Below are 19835 nucleotides of genomic sequence, written 5' to 3' on the forward strand. Positions count from 1 at the left end.
GTAGGGAGCCACTGGAGGCCATAGAGCTACCTAACTCCACTTAAAATAGGCATAATTGATCTTGTCAGTTTTGGTTGTTGCAAGAAGAAATGTCCCTAGCTCACATAAAGACAACAGATGTGGGCATCTGCAGTCTGAAAGAACGAACTTGAAACTTTCATCAAAAACAGCGTTGTTTGCCATTCTCTAGATTATGCAGGACACCCTTCACAAACTGGCAGGTATGACAGAAGGCAGACAGGATCAGCACCTCTGAAGAATGTAGGTTTGAAGGATGGACAGGACAACCTGCTTCTAAAAATACAAAAGATAGGTGTCTATCACACAACAGAATTAAGTCCAGAATCCTGTCCTAGTGAGTTGCTGCTAACACATTTGCCTCTTGGAAAGCTGCACTGCATTGCATCATTAACATGTAACTCTTTTGTTACAGCTACCATCCCTCATTTCTTATGGCCTCTTCTAACTTCACCCTATTTCTATTTGCTCATACTTTCAGCAAATCAGTAACAGAATCAAGAAGTTCAAGTTACCACCCATTGAATGATTGCCTCCAAGTTTGATTCAAAAGTAAATGAAAGTTTATTTGATAAAGCCAAGAAAATAAGTGAGAAGAAATGTATTCTTTTTTTCTTAAACCACAGGAGTCATTAATCTATTTCACAGTAAGGACTAAGCATGGTGACTGTAGCAAGGGCTATATTTAAACCTTAAATTATAATAAATACCCAAGAAAACATCATCTTTAAAAGAAAACAGCAGGTTCGTGATCACCAGTATAAAAGAAAGAATTAAGCTGGCTTTAATGCACCATTAAGTATAAAATGGAAATATTAAATGAAAAACTAAATCCTTCCCAAGGGGAGTTATTCCTACAAAAGTTCCTCAGATATTAGCTTTTACCTATTAACAGAGTAAAGGAAAAGTCCTTGAATAAAAGAAATTACAAATCTTAATCCTCTACTTTAATGGAAACTCTTAAATTAGGTAGCTATTTCAGGTTATTTTTACAATAACAAGTCATGAAGAATCAAGTCCCTCATGGGACTGACCAAAATTGAATTTGCAGCTTTCTCTACAATGCTGACAATCATAATAAAATCAGAATCAGGCAGGTAACAGCCTCAGTACAACAGCTACACAGTAAAAAAAAGCAAATTAAAATGTAAATAGGTATGAATAAAATAAATGTAAATAGATATGAATAAATATGACTGAACTAGGCCTTATTTTGCTTATAGCATATTTGCTTGCTGCTTTTAAATAACATACAAGTAGTGACAAAATTTGAATTCTCACTGATGATAATCAGAAACATAGAATCACCAAGGCTGGAAAAGACCTACAAGATCATCCAATCCAACCATCACCAATAGTTCTCACTAAACCAAGTCCCTCAGCACCACATCCAAATGTTCCTTGAACACCTCCAGGGTCAGCGACTCCACCACCTCCCTGGGCAGCCCATTCCAGTACCTGACCACTCTTTCAGATAAGTAGTATTTTCTAACGTCCAGTCTGAGACATTTTACGGAGTCATCAGACATTTTACATTACCAGCACTTTGTTTAAAATAACATGAGGGTAAAACTGTATCAGGTAAAAGCAAAAAAGTTAGATTATAAAAGTATGTTAGGAACACCATGCAAAACCATGCTATATCTTAAAATTTCCAGTCCCCTTCTGTACATCTACAAAACTCGCAAATTTTAACAACAATTATTCCAGTCTTCAAATCACAAAAACTAAATATCTTATATGCACAAGGTAAAGAATAAGCAATACTTATGTTACTTTTAGATACCTAGCAATAATTGAATACATTTATATGTGTACGCTGCATTTTACATAAGCGTGAAACAAAGATATGCTATACTCTGAAACAAAAACAAAAAAAAATCCACCACATTACTCATTTGAAGTTTTCCTCAACCACCTATTTAGCATGATCCTGCAGAATATGTAGGTTTAATATGCAAAGTTTATCTCATCCAAGCCAAGTAGGCAGACCACAGCTATCCCAGTGGTGGTAGTGAAGAACAACAATATGGAATTTACAATGCATCTCTCCTCTCCTTGTGAGAATGTAGTGAGCTCCCATTTAGCATGTACTTCACTATTTTCAAAATACTCCTGTCAAAACATGATCTGTGGAAGAGAGCAACAACAAAATTGCTGAGATCTAGACAACTGGAAGTATAGCCAGTCCAGAATTTCATACTTGCCTTGAGAAACACTTGCTCTACAGAGATTCAGGCCTGGTAGAGGAAACTTTGCTACTGTAGCCTATATTTATAGATAATATTAGCATTTTAAAACACCCAATGGAGGAGCAACTTGCATTGTTTCTCTGTTGCAGATGAGTACCCTAACCACTGAAACACGGACTTAATTTTATCACCTTGCCTAGCAGTTCTGCAGAAAAGAACTTCACAAGAAGTCAACCGCATCCTGGACGGCAATAAAGGAACAGAGGACAGCAAGTTGAGGGAGGGGACTATTCCTTCTATTCTGCCCTTATGAGGTCCCACCTGAAGTACTGTGTGCAGGTCTGAGGCCCTCAGCTCAAGAAAGCTTTGTAACCATTGGAGCAGGTCAAGAGAGGGCCACAAGGATGATCAGAAGGCTGGAGCACCTCTCATATAAAGAAAGAATGAGGGTGCTGAGCTTATTTAGCTTGAGAAGTGAAGGCTGCAGGGAGACCTCATTGTGCTCTTTAAAGGGAGTTCATAAACAGGAGGGAGACTATGTGCATGGTAAGATAGTGACTGGAACTAAACAATCCAAGCCATTTGATGGCTCTAGGACTCTTCCGTCATGATGAACACTAAGTAATCACACAGAACAGAAGAGCTGCAGAAGGAGTCTTGCACTTACACAATGCAAACCAAGAAGTAACCCAGAAAACAGCACATTCTACTCAGAAATCTGCTCTATTTTTAGACTTATTAAAAAGAAATCTAACACAAATAGCTACTATACATGCACTAAACTGCTATGCAGCTAACTACATTAAACATCCAGCATTCTGTATTGGGATCTGCTGCTCCTATGGTTTTAAACTAGTTCACTCAAAAGAGTGAATATAAAATATTCTCCTTTGGAACCCCAAATTCAACATACCTCCAACACAACACTCCTCTACTCCATACAGATCTAAGTTCAAGCCTTTAATGCAAGCTGATATGTGTAGATTTCTTAAAAATTGACATGTATCAATATTCTTTCAAGGCTCAAAGTACAATTACCCAAGCCTACTGCTGAACTGTTTAACTTCAGTAAAGGCTTGTTTCATTACCACTGTTAAAATCAGTACACCAAATACTTTATTCCAAAAGATGGGCATATATTTCTGATTCACTCCAGGAGGGGGGGAAAAAAAAAAAAAAAAAAAAAAAAAAAAAAAGATTTGAAAAGAATGCTTTCTATTTAAAAGCATCCCTTAGAATGCAATTGTATTTATTTGATTTACATATTAAAAACATCTTATTTTAAAAATTCCACATAAAACTGCATTGTTTTAGTGTATACTTGCTGAGAAATATAATTATTTTTACCTCTCACAAAGCTTTTGAGGATGTGGTATAAAATTTTATTTCTCCCTAAGTAATACGCCACATTTGCTGAGGTGCAATTTGAAAGGAAAATATGTGTAAAAATAAGACTGTCTATATTATAAATACTACGAAATTTCTTAAGTTTCCTGCATGGAGCAAGAACTTCCCAGTAGCAAAATTGCTATTTTTCATATTCATACTTCACGTTTTTCACATATACTGCATGCCAGTGTACAGATACCTACTTTATTCTACCAATTTCTCACCTACATTTTTGAAAGAATAGCACAGTTCTTCCCTAGGTTTCTCATTTAAAAGGAATGTGGATTGTCCTCTTTTTTTTTTTTTTTTTTTTTTAATTACGTTTAGATTTTAGAGTATACCTCAGCTCTTTTTTTTCAATGGGGCCATTTCTTTCTTCAAATAAATAACCCAAAACTGAGCAGTTTTCCAGCTCAAGGTTTATTAGCACAAATCTTATCTGCTGTCTTTCTGTTTAAGAATCCTAAGATTATAGTTATAGTTTAAACAACAGCTAATTTGTCAGCTTTTCATCCATTATTATTCCAAGAACTTTTCCTATTAAAAAATATCCATAGAAAGTTATCCCCAACCCTGATACTTCTTCCACTGCTTCTTTCCAATTAAATGTAGAACCAGTATTTGCTCCTACAGAACATCAGGTTTTCCACTTGCAAATCCTGAAAATCTAAAAGGCTACAGAAAATGCTGCCTTTGAAACAACACTGAACATTTGTTCTAAACTACCAACTTTATACTGCTATGCCCTCTTGGAATTCAGCCTTTTTTTTAAACTCCTATATTTTATCAGCAAATCATCTTCACAAAATTTTCAGAACAGGCAGGAAGCAGGCATCCACAGTTCTGTGAAAATGCAAGCTTTTATAGCCCTGGCTCCAAAGGAAATGTTTTAAATTTGTAATTCGCAGTTTTTTTCTCATGTATAAGCACTACTAAAAGTATAAAAATTCTAGATTAGCATATGCCTATGCTGATCACTTTGTTACACAGACATAAACCAAAATAGTAGTTGTCTGGGTACTAACAAAAATATGATTTTGACAAAATCTTAGTATTCACCCAGTATTTGAGTTAGAAATTTCAGGTAACTTCCACAATGACAGGATTGCATAACTTCTAGCACACCTAAATCAGTTTAATTGTAATGCAGGTATTACCATAATTCAGAAAAACAATTAAGTGACTGTAAGTAAGCACAGCCTGAGACACGACTCCACAAGTGCACACTAAGCAAGTATAATTTAAGAACATACGGAGGCGGTAAAAACTTATTACAGAAATAAAATAAATCCTTTTGTTTATAAACCTCAGAAATGCCCATAGCAAAGAACACGTGTACGCAAATAAGCATCCAAAAGATAAGAATGAGACACAATGGAAGTAAATTCCTCTAGAACAATAAAAGACTTGTTTTCAATACAGAAATAAAACTAAGGATTAACGTTGAAATTTTAAGTATTAATCTAAATCTCCAGATTTCTGCACTTAAAATAGCCCTACAGTGCTGAGTTCTATGTGCGTACAGAAATACTGGGTCCAATTTTAAGCTGCATTAGCACACTCCTTGTCCTGATTTTGTATCATAAAGGAATCAAAATAGCATCTTAAGAGATGATTTCTGAAGTTATCAAGATTTCTGTAACAGCTTTGTTCCCCAGATCAAACAGTGGGTATTATATTTGTTCCCTTTATTAACATTCCCACCTCCTTTTCCTTGAAAATTCACTGCAGTGTGGTGAAGTTTCCACTGACTGGAAAAGGGGAAATATAACTTCAATTTCTTAAAAAGAGGAAAAAAAAAAAGTCCTGAGAAACTAGAGGCCACACTGTCTCACCTCCGTGCCTGGAAAGATTATGCAGAAGATCAACCTGGAAACTGTGCTAATTCACTTTAAAAACAGAGCTGGCTGGTGACAGCCAACGTGGCTTCAATAAGTCAAATAATGTCTGACAAACTTGGTGGCCTACTACGTTGAGGTTACAGGGTTGGTAAATAAAGAACTATAACTGATGACATCTACAAGGACTTGTACAAAGCCTTCCAGTACATAAAAGACAGTCTACAGGAAAGATGGCGAAGGACATCTTAGAACTGTAGCGATAGAACATGGGGCAACGGTTTTAAATTAAGAGAGAATTAGATTAGATACCAAGAAAAATAATCTTTACTTAAAGAAAAGGGTGGTGAGGCACTTGGCACAAGGTGACCAGAGAAGCTGCAGATGCCCCAACCCTGGAGGTATTCAAGGCCAGGTTGGCTGGGATCTTAAGCAGCCTGATCTATTGGGTAACCATGACAGAGGGTTGGAACTAGATGATCATTAAGGCCTCCTCCAACCCAAATCATTCTATGATTCTAAGATTCTTTTCCTCACCCCATAAGGTAACACCACCATGGCCATGGGTTAAGTCTACAGGGCAAGAGAACAGTATACATAACTGCAAACTGGAGACATTTTTTGAGACCCTCATCTGTCAATACAACAGCCAAGTGAACAATGGATTTCAGCCTGTCCACCTTCTTTTAATACAATCAGTTTCATTTAACTTCACTGTACTTGAGTCTTAGCTTATTTATATCACACTTAAAATACGAAAGATTACAGAGCTAAGAAAGAGAAAACTGTTGGAACTTCAAAGCAGCTCTCTGAATTGCAAATTACCTACAGCGCAATGTATCATTTGAAACCTCAAGTGAGATACAACAGTTCTGACTGAAAGAGTTTTCTGATCTCCAAATCATTCTTCAGAAAACTTTGCAAATGGAAAGCAATTGAATCAGTGCCAGAGCAGATTTAGTTTTACAAGAATTATAGAATCCTTAGAGTTGGAAGGGACATTTAGAGGTCATCTAGTCTAACTCCCCTGCAATAACTAGGGACATCACAGCTAGATCAGGTTGCTCATTGTCCCCTCCAGCCTGACTTTGAATGTCTCCAGGAACGAGGCATCTAACACTTCCCTGAGCAATTTATTCCAGAGCCTCACCACCATCACTGTAAAAGACTTTTTCCTTATAAATATATACCTCAATCTACCCTCTTTAAGCTTGAAGCAATTTCTTCTTGAGCTATCACCACAAATCCTGCTAAAGTGTCTGTCCCCTTCTTTCCTCTAGCTCCCCTTTAAATACTGAAAAGCCACTATCAGGTCTCCCCCAGTGCATTCTCTTCTCCATGCTGAACAGCCCCAGCTCTCCCAGCCTCGACCAAGGTGCAAGACCTCGTACTTGTATTTGTTGAACCTCACATATTTCTCCTAGGCCCACTCCTCAAGCCTGTCTAGGTCCCTCCTGATGTCATCCTGTCCCTCTGGTGTGTCAACCACACCCCACAGCTTCGTATTATCAGCAAAACTTGCTGAGGGTGCACTCAACCGCACTGTCAATGTCATTGACAAAGATACTAAAGCGTATCGGCCCCAGCACTGACTCCCAGGGGAATCCACTCATCACTGGTCTCCATCCAGATATGGAGTCGTTGACCACCACTTCCTGGACGCAATCCTGCAGCCAGTTCTTCATCCACTGAACAGTTCACCCATCAAGTCCATAATTGGATGAACAAATATTCCATTATTTCTTATGATTTAGCATATTACCAGAGAAAGCAGCTCAGAAGATTTCAACCAATTTTTTAGTTTGTATAATTTACTTTAACTACTGGTTGCAACTTTATCATATTTAAATGCAGCAAATCCACTTTGACTTCAAACAATCTCTGTCTATTCACTTAACTATGATTACGGTTAAAGTTGACTCTGAATTTGTTATGTAGTAAAAATTTTAAAGGAAAAAAAGAAAAAAACAACAACAAAAACAAACACAAAACTGCATTAGGGCAGCGTGATTCAATATGCTCCAGAGATTACATCACAAATGCAGTAGAGTTTTCCCTTGTAGTAGTAAATTGTCATCATTGCCATAGTGAACAAAACCATTTATTACCTCTTTTGTACACAGGGGTACTTGCTAAGTCCACTATTTTGGTGAAAGGCTGCCACATTCATAAGCAATCCAAGGACAGCTTGAGTTCCAGCAACAAATACTACTCGTGTGTTTCAACAAAAGGTGAAAAAAGGTAATCCTTGGGAAGTTCTCAAACTCTATTGTGAACATAAATAATTACTGATCCCTTGGGAAGATGAAAAAAATCACTAATTCTTTCTTAGTTCCTTTCTATACTGTCAAATGGTATTACTAGGAAGGTTAAACAGTGCACACATTCCTTGTTAGCCTCTAAATCAGCGATTACGGTTCAATAATACACTAATACACTAATAATATGATAATCAATGGATTATCATTTCTGATTTTTCTTCTCCTAAGGTTGGAGGAAAGAAGAGAGTGTTAAAAATACACAGTAGAGAGCACAGCCCTCACTTAAGGCAAGTACAGCTGGTTCCTCAGCTCTACAAAGTCTGCAGCGCTTGGATCCAATACGACATATCTTTGTGCAAAAAAAGGCTAATATACAGAAGTCGGGAGGAAGAATGAAGACAGAAAACAGAAAGTTAAAGCTTTTTTTGTACATTTTACCAGTGATGTCCATGACACCCATGGACAGCTGTATTAAGCAGACTAATACAATACTAATACAATAGTAGCAATGCTTCCAGAAGAGAGAGAGCAACTCATCTTTAGCAATATAGCAATAATTAAAACTTCCAAAGGCCTTCACTTTTTGATTCAGAGTTATGGTCATGAAATGGCCATTAAAGCTAAGTCCATCTGCTAATGCATTTTAGCTGTTGCTGGAAAGACAAGTTCCTAAACTTGTGCAAAATTAACATATTACCCTGTTCATCCAATTGGCCCTAAGTACACACTAATAGAAAAATGACAATACTGTAGGATTTTGTCCTCAATGTGTGAACTCTATATCCCTTTCCATCAAACGAAATAAAACCATACACTGCCACTATTTCTCACATCTTCCCAACTCCTGACCAATTTCTGTATTAACTTTCAAATTCAGAGAAAATTGAGTGGTGTGTAGGGAAATCACTTAAACACAATTCCACCAACAGCCCAGACAATTACTAATTTGACAGATAGGTTCCCATCATGCATTGGAGCAACTAAGGTTCAACTCCCACTTTTTTATTATTATTTTTATCAACTCAGTTTTTTTAGAAATTCAAAAACTCAAAAGCCTGAAAAAATAGATGTTTTTTTTCCTTTCTTTTTTTTTTTTTTTTTTAACATCACTATATACATTTAAAAGACATGCCTAGAGTTTTAAAGACATTTAGTGTTAAACAAATTTAGATGGCAGTAGTAACTAACATTCTGTGTGAAGAGTACCCTTATTACAGTTAATTAGTCATATAATAGCATTACCTTGATGCCGTAATCTTATTCCAGCTGTGAAGATTGCTAACAAGTGTTGGTAAAGTACAAAGAATATGCAATGTACATCACTTGGAATACTGACTTGCTAGCTTATATGATCCAGCCCATAGCTCATAGCCAGCGTTCTCATGCTGTAAATCTTGGGCTAAAAAGATCTAACTGCTACTAAATATAACAGAACAGTGGAAAGCCCATTCCCGATAGGTACATAATAAACATATTCATACTGACTTTCATATGAAGCAGTCATAAATCCTAGTCTAACATATTTTACTGTTTCTTTCTCTAATGACCAGCATTCCCCATGTATTTGTCATGACAACTTACCACTTCACTAACAGGATGAGAAAAGCTCATAGAAATGAACATCTTCTCAAATGTTTGGCACACTGATATTCAAGAAGAGCAATTGAGTACTGTATTTCTTATTGTATACTAAAAAATGTCTTTTTATAAAAACATCATCCCTGAGGATTCAAGTCAGAATTTGTGGTTGTGGAGGAAGAAAAAAAGCAAGAAATTCTAAAGTAAAAAATCTGTGTTACCTTGCCTTTATACATGCTTCAAGCTATTACACCATCTCTTTGAACTTATTTCCCTGCCGCTAGATCTACAAATCGTAATGCTTCTTAAGTTGACTCTTCTACTGTTTTTCCATATTTTCTCTGATAAATCACTCTATATTCTATATTATGAATACAGTTACGGAAAAAGGGAAGCATACATGGCTTGTACTTCTCATATTCCATTAGTTACCTTACACAAATTAAGGTGTTTTAAATAACATTTTCCAAAAAGCACAGACAGAAACATTAAGCTACTGAGCAGAGTATGCTGATGATACCAAATTGGGCAGAGGGGCAGATAAATCAGAGGACTTTGTTGCCATTAAGATAGAATTCAACAGGCTGAAGGATTATGGGCAGAGAACATCACGAAGTTCAACAAAGGCAACTGCAGGGTTCTGCACTTGAGGAGAAATAATCCCACGCAGCAGTACAGGTTAGCAGAGTTCGCAGCCCCGCAGAGAGGGACCCGGGTGTGCTGGCATGCAGCAGGCATTGACAGCAGTATACCCTTCTGGGCAATGTATCCTGGGCTGCATTAGGAAGAGAGAGTCCAACAAGTCACTCTGCTCTTATGAACATTATACTAATATAATGTTCATAGCAATTTTAACATGCTCAGGAGGTCAGATGTGCTATTAGATCAACTTAGAATTAAGAATCAAATTAGAATTACCAAATCTTATCCTTGTCAGTACCACAGCAGTGAGATCCCATGAAAACATCACTCATGTTTCCTTCAGGAGTATGTGTTCTGTTGAATAATTACTGCTTTGGGCTCTGGATGTATCTTTGACTTCTCCCTCTGGTACAGAGCAGAGAGGATTCAGAAACAGAGGCTACAAAGGAGCTGCAGTAGACAACAGGCAGTAGATTAACAGAACCACAGCGTCCAGCCACATAATATGGCACAAGTGGATTACCTCCTCTCTCTCCTTGTGCAATTTGAAGACTCTTACACACTTCAGTTTAGTTGCTAATGAGGTAAAGAATTAGATTTTAGCACTGATTAAAGTCAGTGACTATTAAATGTAGAGATACCATGCTTTTTTCCCCAAAAAACATTTCTTGAGAACTTAGAGGTACTCCTTTAGGCTATAGATTTACTGAATAAAGCCTTTAGGCTCTATGTTCTTTTAAGAGAACCAATTTCTTTTCTTTTTGACCTTCATCTGAGAACACATCACAGTGCTTTAACTCAATTCCATTTCTAGTCCATTCCAGCCTAAAATATAAGGAATGCCTGATGTTATCCTCAGGTATAACACATTTGTTTTATTACCAACATAAAGGCACTGCATTGTACAGAACCAAATCACAATAGTTAATAAACTTTAGAGAGATTTTTCCTTATAGTTAAAAGGTACAGATCTATAGTCTTTCTCTAGTTTTATAAAGGACAAGGAAGGTACAATTTAAGCAATACATGGTGTGTTCTAATTTAATGCATTTTAAGAATATTCACAACTGATTCCACTTATTCTCTTTCCTGTGATGTACTTATAAATTTATATATACAGAAAACTATTTGTATTTCTTATAGTTATCTCAACTATTCCATTTTTGCAACACAGAAATGAAAGAGCAGTTGCAGAAGTTATCTTACATACTCTAACTGGTACAGTTAATGTCAGCAAATCAGTGTATTTTAATATTATCGAATGAGAGTGAACCATTATTTCATTACCATTCATAGAATCATAGAATCACAAGGTTGGAAACGACCTGTAAGATCATCCAGTCCAACCGTCTCCTCATCACCATTGCCACCACAAGCACTAAACCATATCTCACAGCACGTCGTCCAGACGCCTCTTGAACACTGCCAGGGACGGCAACTCCACCACTTCTCTGGGCAGCCATTCCAGTGCCTGACCACTCTCTGAGAGAAAAAGTTCTTCCTTATGTCCAACCTAAACCTCCTCTGATACAATTTGTGGCCATTACCCCATGTCCTGCTCGTTGCCTGGGAGAAGAGGACAAACCCCTCCTCATCACAACCTCCCTTCAGGAAGTTGTAGAGTGCAATGAGGTCTCTCCTGAGCCTCCTCTTCTCCAGACTGAACAATCCCAGCTCCCTCAGCCGCTCCTCATAAGACTTGTGCTCCAGACCCCTCACCAGTTTTGTTGCCCTTCTCTGGACGTGCTCCAGGACCTCAACATCTTTCCTACAGTAAGGAGCCCAAAACTGAACACAGTACTTGAGGTGCAGCCTCATCAGTGCTGAGTACAGGGGGATGATCACCTCCCTGCTCCTGCTGGCCACACTATTTCTAATGCAGGCCAGGATGCCGTTGGCCCTCTTCACCACCTGGGCACACTGTTGGCTCACGTTCAGCCGAGCATCAACCAACACCCCCAGGTCCCTCTCTTCTTCACACTCGTCCAGCCACAGCTGCCCCAGGTACGCATCTCCACACCACTTACCTTTGCTGAGTGAAGCATGACCTGCAAGGCCCACCTGCCTGAGCCAGTGAAAGTTGGGGAAACACAGGTGATGCTGTGGAGATGGGCTGAAAACAGCTGCCACCAGCCCTATAGCACAAGGCAGGCAAACACTCTTAGCTAAAGTCCAGGAATAAATTAGGATGGGCAAGGCTCTGCTGGCACCCCAACATATGCAGTGGAGGGACATGAGGTCACAATCCATCATCTGGTAACATAACACTTATTTTTCTGTGACATCAAAACTAGTTGCCCAGGGTGCTGTCACCCTGAGGAGACTTGCCCAACCCCTCAGCACACTAGTCAGCACCAGCACTGTACCTCTGCACAATCACTAGGGCTGCTGTGGTGTTGCTGTCAGAGTCTCCCAGTAGTCACCCCAACCTAGTCCTAGTGCTCCCCACTCTGCCAGGGGCCCTCTCCGATGAGTGACAAAGGTACCCCTCAGAAGTAACCAGCAATTTCATTTCTTAGAAGCAATGATTTCTTCTTTCATACAAGGTTAAGAAAAGCTGACCTTGCACAAAGCTTTTGTGCCACTTTCACAATATACATAGACTCTGCTATTACAGTTTTAACAACATACACAGATTCAGCTCACATGCAGTTCTTTGTGCATGTAGGTACATATGCATAACTCTCTACTACTGAAATTAAATAACTTAAAGATTAGGTGTATTAGCCAAACTGCACTTAGTATTTTCATTGTTTAGCACTGCCTAGCTTTCAAACTTTCTGACATTTTGTCTCCTGTAATTCAGAACCTAATGTGGACTTTTACCTAAGCTTGTTACAGACTGTAGTGTAGCTTCAAGAAGACATTCAGACTTTTAGCAAAACTCTCATACAGTAATGAATATTTGTTTATGGCTTTAATTGACTTTTCAAATATTCTCTTCTTCCTTTGATTTTATGGTAAATACTTCTTTTAAGCAGCATATTTTTAACCATCACTCCCAACCCTAAGGGAACTTAGTTTTTACCTTAAGACTGCTAATCACACACATACAAAGTACATTTTATTGACCTAATTCTATTCCAGCTCATTAAACAGAGCTGATTTCAATGGTCAGGAAGAAGTAACTGAATACAACATGTGAAAGAGTCCAAGCAATTATAAATGGAGTGGTTGCTCAGAGTCCACTGAGGGGTTTTGTAATTATTCCATTAAAACACTATGGAACAAGCAACAGCATACAGGACAGTGTTCGAAGAGAGTACACCAGCAACTGAATCAGGAATTTCTATTTCAGAACAACCTAAAATGAAAAACACACATTTTAAAATGTTTTTGCAAGTAAAAGTCTTACTATCCTAGGCAAGACTTGTTCATTGCCAAATATTCTGAAATAGAGTTAGAAAGTTTTCTAACTGCATGAACAGTGGCTCTTTTTTCCAGTACTGAATTCTGAAGGCTCTATAACTACAACTTGCTTTTTATCCAAAACCAAGGCAGAGAGAAAAGTGAAACAATTTACCCTATAATAAATATATACTAAAATATACAGTTAGAGTCTAGGAAAAGTTTTATAACTAGAAACAATCTCAATGAGAGTATAAAAGAGCTCAGCAAGAATAAAACATAATCCATAATAGTAATTCTACCTATTTCCAGAAGATCTGGAACTGATTTCAGCCTTTGATTCATGGTCTCCACCCTAAAAATCCATATTTTCATTAGCTTGGGATAAAAGCAAGTGCTGGTAGGATGAGGACGTTAATGACCAGACATGGTAAATTTCTGCCTGTCTGCTTAGGCAAATACTTTCATGAGATCAAATCCAGAGACTGGAAAATCCCAAAACAAACCCAGGATTGTCATGATAAACAGTCTTTAAGAGACAGCACTGAAATGCCACTGGCTGGAAGCAGTCATTCAAACAAGTGGTTTACTGCAAAAAAGATCTGCAACCTGTATCACGCAAGTATTTCTCATGCTCATCTTTTAATATCTATTTGTGAACTAACCTTTATTAGAGGCACCACCCCACACTAATTATTGCCATTAAGATCAGTGTAAAGTATTTCACCATTGCTAAATAAAAGAGGTAAGGATCAAACTCAAGCACATAACCCTGGACTGTTCACCCTGCTGACTTCTTTGTGGCTCTATTTAGATGGCTCCAGAAAGTCTTTCAATGCATTTCTAGAGAAGATGTATCCTACATATGGCTTTCCAAGGACATCACAGGCAGCACTGGTACAGGTTTGGCTCCTTCGTAGCATCCTACAAGATCCCCTTCCTGCTGGCAGGCACCCAAGCAAGATTCTTCTTACATTTTACAGAGCCAGAGGTGAAATGCTACCTGCATTCAGGAACTAACAGCTTATGCTCACAAACACAATACAGGCAGCAATCCTTACAAAACACAGATGTGATAAAATGGACCTCAACTGATATCACTGCATAATCCATTTCCTGTCCCTGTTCAAATCCTTTTCTGGAGATCTGAACATGTTCAACAAATAGCAGAAGCACACACATTCTTGATTTAACCTCCAATAAAGCCAAAATCCAAATTCCCCGAATTTCAACTGTACTGGAAACCTAAATTAGAATTCAAAAAAGTGTTTGGGGTTGCTTGTGACCCAGACCTTAAGCTGATTTAACTGCTACGTTAAGCTGAACTAGCAAGAATATTTTAACTTGAATTAGCAAAACAGCATTAGGCACTAACTTTTCCTGACATTAAGACATTCTTCAAGCAGTTTTTTGCCTTGTTTATTTAATTCTGTACATATAACTGTTCCCAAAAAGTCTTTGCAATAAACTTCATACCAATCAACATCTTCATTCCTTTAATTATGTTTGTTATTATAATGACACCATAAATGGTCTCCAAAAATAGCCAAAAGAAGCCTAGCTTGGTTCCTAAAATTCAAATAATCTGTTCAGAGTTTGAAACAAAAAAAAAATGGGATTGATTCTACAATTCCAGAAAATTTAGCTTTTCTCAATAAATCATCGAACTTAGCTTTCTGGTGCAAAGACAAGCCTGGCAATTAGATCATGCCATCTAACAGTCAGCTGAAGAGCTCTGGGCACCACTGACTGCTCCAGACACCCACTGCCATCATCCGCTGCCAAAATGCATGGGGCTGATGGTTCCCATTTGGTGCCCACTCCCACTCCAGGAAGCAGAGGAAGTATCCCCAGAAGATGGCAGCTAACAGTCCTGCCAAGATATTCCAGAGGCTCCAGTAAACCACAAACAGTGCTGGAAGCCCACTCATAAACAATCAAACTGAGACTCCTACAGGCAGCTCCAACACCTATTTTCAGAAGTCAGCATCTACATAAACTGTTTGCATACAAGGACGTATGTTGATGGTAAGACTGTAGACACTGAATCTTCCCATCAGTATCCCATTACATGTTGTTGCCATGTGACAGATAGCAGCAGAGGGTCAGTCTGATAGAACGGTGTCTGACATGATAGTGCATATGAGATGTGTCACTGAATTCTTCCACACCAAAAACACATCAAAAATCATTCATCAATGCTATCTGAACTTCTGTGAAGCTCAGTGGATGTGAGCACACTGAGGGTTGGGTTATGCATTTCAGCAGTGACAGTGGATCACCTCTGCTGGTGAAGAATTTTACAAGCACAAGATGGAGGTTCTTGTTTGTCATTGGCAAAAATACACAGCTAATAGTGGTGATATGCTGAAAAAACAGTGTTTTGCAGCTGAGAATTTGCTCTACCGAATAGTGTTATTGTGCTCTTTGTTGTAGTTTCCATGCAGTAAACAGGAGGCATTACTTTTAGAGTGACTACATACATAAATAACGACTACAGTTATTTCCTCGAGGTAACAATGTTTCCTCCCTACTCTCAGTATGGGAGTGAACATAAGGCTCCAAAATAAAAGTAGATGACATAAGTACAATAGTTACACCAGACTATGGATGGAGAAGAGCACAGTAACAATCAACGTATCGCTCATACACACGCAATGAGCACCAAACGTTTATGTCACTGACAGTGCTTCAGGGTTTTGGGTTTTTGGGTTTTTTGTTTGTTTGTTTGTTTTGCTTGTTTGTTTGTTTTCAGACAAAATATCTGCATTTGCACAGAACCTAAGCAGGCTTTCCAACAAAAGCATTTGTTTTCTTTTTGGTGAAGGTTATGATAAAAGCTTAACCTATAGATAATGTAATAAGGCCTTGGATACTGTTCTGTGTACTGGTGACCTAACTACAATATCACAATAATAACAGGTAATCCTAAGTTTAATACAGCATTTCAGAGTGCAGTTCACAAGTCAGTCTGTCAAAAGCTCTACTTTGAAGTGATTCCTGTTGGAATAGATATAGCATAGCTAATCTCTGCTTGCAGAATAAAAACTTTTACCAATTATCTTAGAATAGGAAGTGATGAACGACATTTTTAAGTAAGGCAGACGTTAGTTCAACTTTTGCTGTATATCAAAGTCAGTTTCTGTCACGAAAGCACTGATTCACATTTACTAATCCACATCTAAACATGAATGGATTTTACACATAGGGATATTATTTAATTATGCATTTAGAGAATAAAAGTATTTTCTGTCTCTATGTCCCCAAACATGAAAATATCCTTACGCTGCACTTTCAGAAGTACAACTCGAATCAACTGACATACAAGACTGGAAGAAAACAAACAAACATCCAGGAAGGTACTTCTCATTATATTTATGATTTCCACTTTAAAAGTTTCATTCTCAATACAACACTACGATGCACTCAAATTTCCATTATTAAGACTAGGATTTTATCTAGATAACGTGTAGAATACGCGTACACCTACCGGCTGCAGCCGTGCCAATCCTCCCGTGCCATTCGGCGCTCACCCCACCGCCCGACCCACGGTCCTCCCCGCCCGTCCGGCGGCTGAAGAGCGACTCGCAGCTCGCTGCTGCCGCTGCTTCCGCCGCTCCTTCCCGCGGTGTCCCCCGCTCTCCCCTCACCTGCCCGCGGGAACTTCGGGACGCTCCTGTGGGAGCCGAGCTGACGCAACTGGAAAACTTTCCGGACAGTCTCGCAGCTCCGCGGCTCCTCACCCCGAGGGGCGGTGATGGCCGCGGCGGCGAGCAGCAGCAGGAGAACGCTGAGGCTCCGTTCCCCTTTGCCCGTCAGCCTCCGCAGAGAGCGCGCTCAGAAGCTCCAGAGCCTCGCGCCGCCAGCCAGTTCGCCGCTCGCTAGCGCCGCCCGCCGCCCCCTGCAGGCGGAGCCCTCCCCAAGGCCGGCGGTGCTCCCCGCCCGCCTCCTCCTGCGAGGAGGGGCCCCGGCGGCGGAAGGGCACTGCCCGCTAAGGAGGGCGAGGATGGATGCTGGGAGACCCCCGCAGCCCGGGGTCATCACACTAGAATGAGGAACCCCCTCCATGTACGCATTTTAAGGATATGCTCACCAATACAGCTGGAAGTTTTTTCGTAGGTTGTGAAACTGCCCGTGATCACCCAGTGTGCTACAGCACGAGTCTATCCCAGCTTTCACTCCAATCCTGCATCTGTGGCATCAATTTAAACACAAGACTGCAAAATTGTGAGGAACGCGTGAATTATTCTGAGCACCCATGTGAATAAGGGTAACAAAACAGCACATCAGATATTAAAACCTGCGTTAGAAATCAACTGCTTCACTGCTGAGCAAGGCAATAAGGCATTTATTCACATCTAATCTACTGAGTGACAGCTTAATTCATTACCTGTGCAGAGAACTACTCTTTCCTTTCTCTCAGCCATTTGTACTCATGGACCTGGCAATTTCCTTCAATCAGCAAATTCCACATACAGTATCTGAAATGTCCTTTAACAGAATTTGTTCTACTGTCCTTACAAAGCTGATAAACAGAACCACGGTGTATATATAATACATATAATATGTAAGGACTGAACAAAGAAAACAGGTTACCATATTTCGATAAAGCAAATTACTGCCAAAGAGATTTGGGGCTCTTCATGAGGAAAAAGGGGGAGGAAACAGAACTGGAAATAAAGAGATGTGGTTTCAACAAAAATAGAAGTAATTAACAATTCAATACCTTGTCTATATGCTGTTAGTAGATAGCAAATCCCTTGCCACTCAGTAAAACACTTGTTCTTAAAGAGAACACTTCTGAGTATTGAAGAATATCACTGGAAAAAAAAACTTGGATGTGGGAAGCAGAAATCATAGGATCTTACTTGGCAACTTGAAGATGGTAGAGGAAATCCTGGGAAACACAGAGTGATTCCTCAACATTCAATACATTGTTCACAGTAAAGATACAAAAATAATTTATTAGAAAAGAGGGGAAAAGTCTTGCCAAATAAGAAATACATACAAATATTCTTTTTAAAATGTGAGTTTCTTTGAACTGTACAGAAGTTCACCATCAGCAACAGATGATCCCAGAGCCCATGGATTTAAAGCAAACTGGTATTTTATCATATCTCTTATTGGTAATGACTCAACTGAAACTTCTATGCTCCAACTCTACAGGTTAAGCAAAAAGACTGGTAAGAAATCAAATTTTCATCTTCTATCTTTTTATTTTCTCTTGACATACAACACTACTTACATACATAGCTAACAGTTCAGACTGTCATCTTACTTGTAAGTACTGAAAACCCTTTATTTGGCTGTGCTACCTTCCCTGTATCCCTTAAGAGAGCTGCTACAAAAATAATTTTCCTTACTTTACTTACATCTGCTTTTCTCACACCCTTTTTGCCATATCAAACACAAGCCATTTAGCTTTGATTGCAAGTCCTTTTACCATTCCCATCCCATTCATGATGCTTATTTCCAAAGGACTGCAGCACCTGCCCCCATCTTCAGTTTCTAAAATGAAGAAATACTTTTATGCTATCTCCTATTTCGTTTTAGATATCTGAAAGTAGTTCAAACATCTGTTAAGCTTTCTTAAGTCATTCTTCAAGGCTCTCTCAGTCACAAGTCCTATCTATTATTTTTACACACATCACATCAATTAAGGAAGTTCTTATTAAAACTATGGACTGTGTGTTCACTACTACGTTTACATCACGTGCCTCTGGAAAATTCAGGTAACTACTTCTGGACTAATCCACAATCTTTCTAAACTCTTCCTGGTTCTGATACTGCCCTCTTGCTTTGAACTTAGTGGGGGAACTCAGCACTCACATGGAGCTCCTTGAAGCTTTAAAAACAGCAGGGAATTAAAACAAACAAACAAAACAAAACAAACAAACAAAAAAAAAACAAACAAAAAAAAGAAAAAAACAAACACTCTTCCCCACCCCTCAGTTATGCAGAATTACTGTACAGTTGCTATGGTAAGCATATAAAGAAAATCCTCTTATTTTAGGTTGGGATAATTAAATTAGAAGACCCGAACTGAAAGAGCTGTGCCCTATCTGGATTCATAGCACCATCCTACTCTGCTACCAATGACCCCATAAACTTACAAGGCCAGTAAAACTTCACATGCAGATCCATTAACTGCTTCAATGAAAGAGTTCATAACAGTATTGCAAAAGTTTGAGAATTTATCTACAAACACAGGTCAGCGTGTGGGTTTTCTTAATGAATTAAGAAATTTTAAATATATTTTAAAATGAAAACGTTAACAACACTATGTGATTCTTTATGATTATAGTGGATTATCAGCTGTGACCTCATAGGCAAACCGATGAGACTATGCTAGGGAAATAACTGCAAGTCACAAAGAAGAATTGTAGACTATCCCCCCTCCACGTTACAAGCGCTATTTTACTACTATTCCTTATTTTAACCTAAACTTTTATGCTTATCCGCACTGCATTATGCCCCTACCACTCTGTGTCCCACTTCCCCATCCTTGCATAACTCATTGCGTGATCCTTATATTCACAGAGAAATCAGCAAGCCGGTACCCGCCGCTG

At 38.8% G+C, this 19835-nt stretch overlaps 1 protein-coding gene across 1 annotated transcript in view; it reads right to left on the minus strand.

The window, feature by feature from the left end:
• Window positions 1-17303, minus strand: part of GPC5 (glypican 5) — a gene marked incomplete at its 5' end in the record, with an annotated part of 595457 nt that extends 578154 nt beyond the window's left edge. The window contains 2 exon segments of the mRNA XM_048963011.1: window positions 16917-17102; window positions 17105-17303. Coding sequence (XP_048818968.1) covers window positions 16917-17102; window positions 17105-17303 — 385 coding nt within the window.
• Window positions 17304-19835: the final 2532 nt, after the last annotated feature.

Source organism: Lagopus muta, chromosome 1 (assembly GCF_023343835.1).
Source record: "Lagopus muta isolate bLagMut1 chromosome 1, bLagMut1 primary, whole genome shotgun sequence".
NCBI classification, from domain to species: Eukaryota; Metazoa; Chordata; class Aves; order Galliformes; family Phasianidae; genus Lagopus; species Lagopus muta.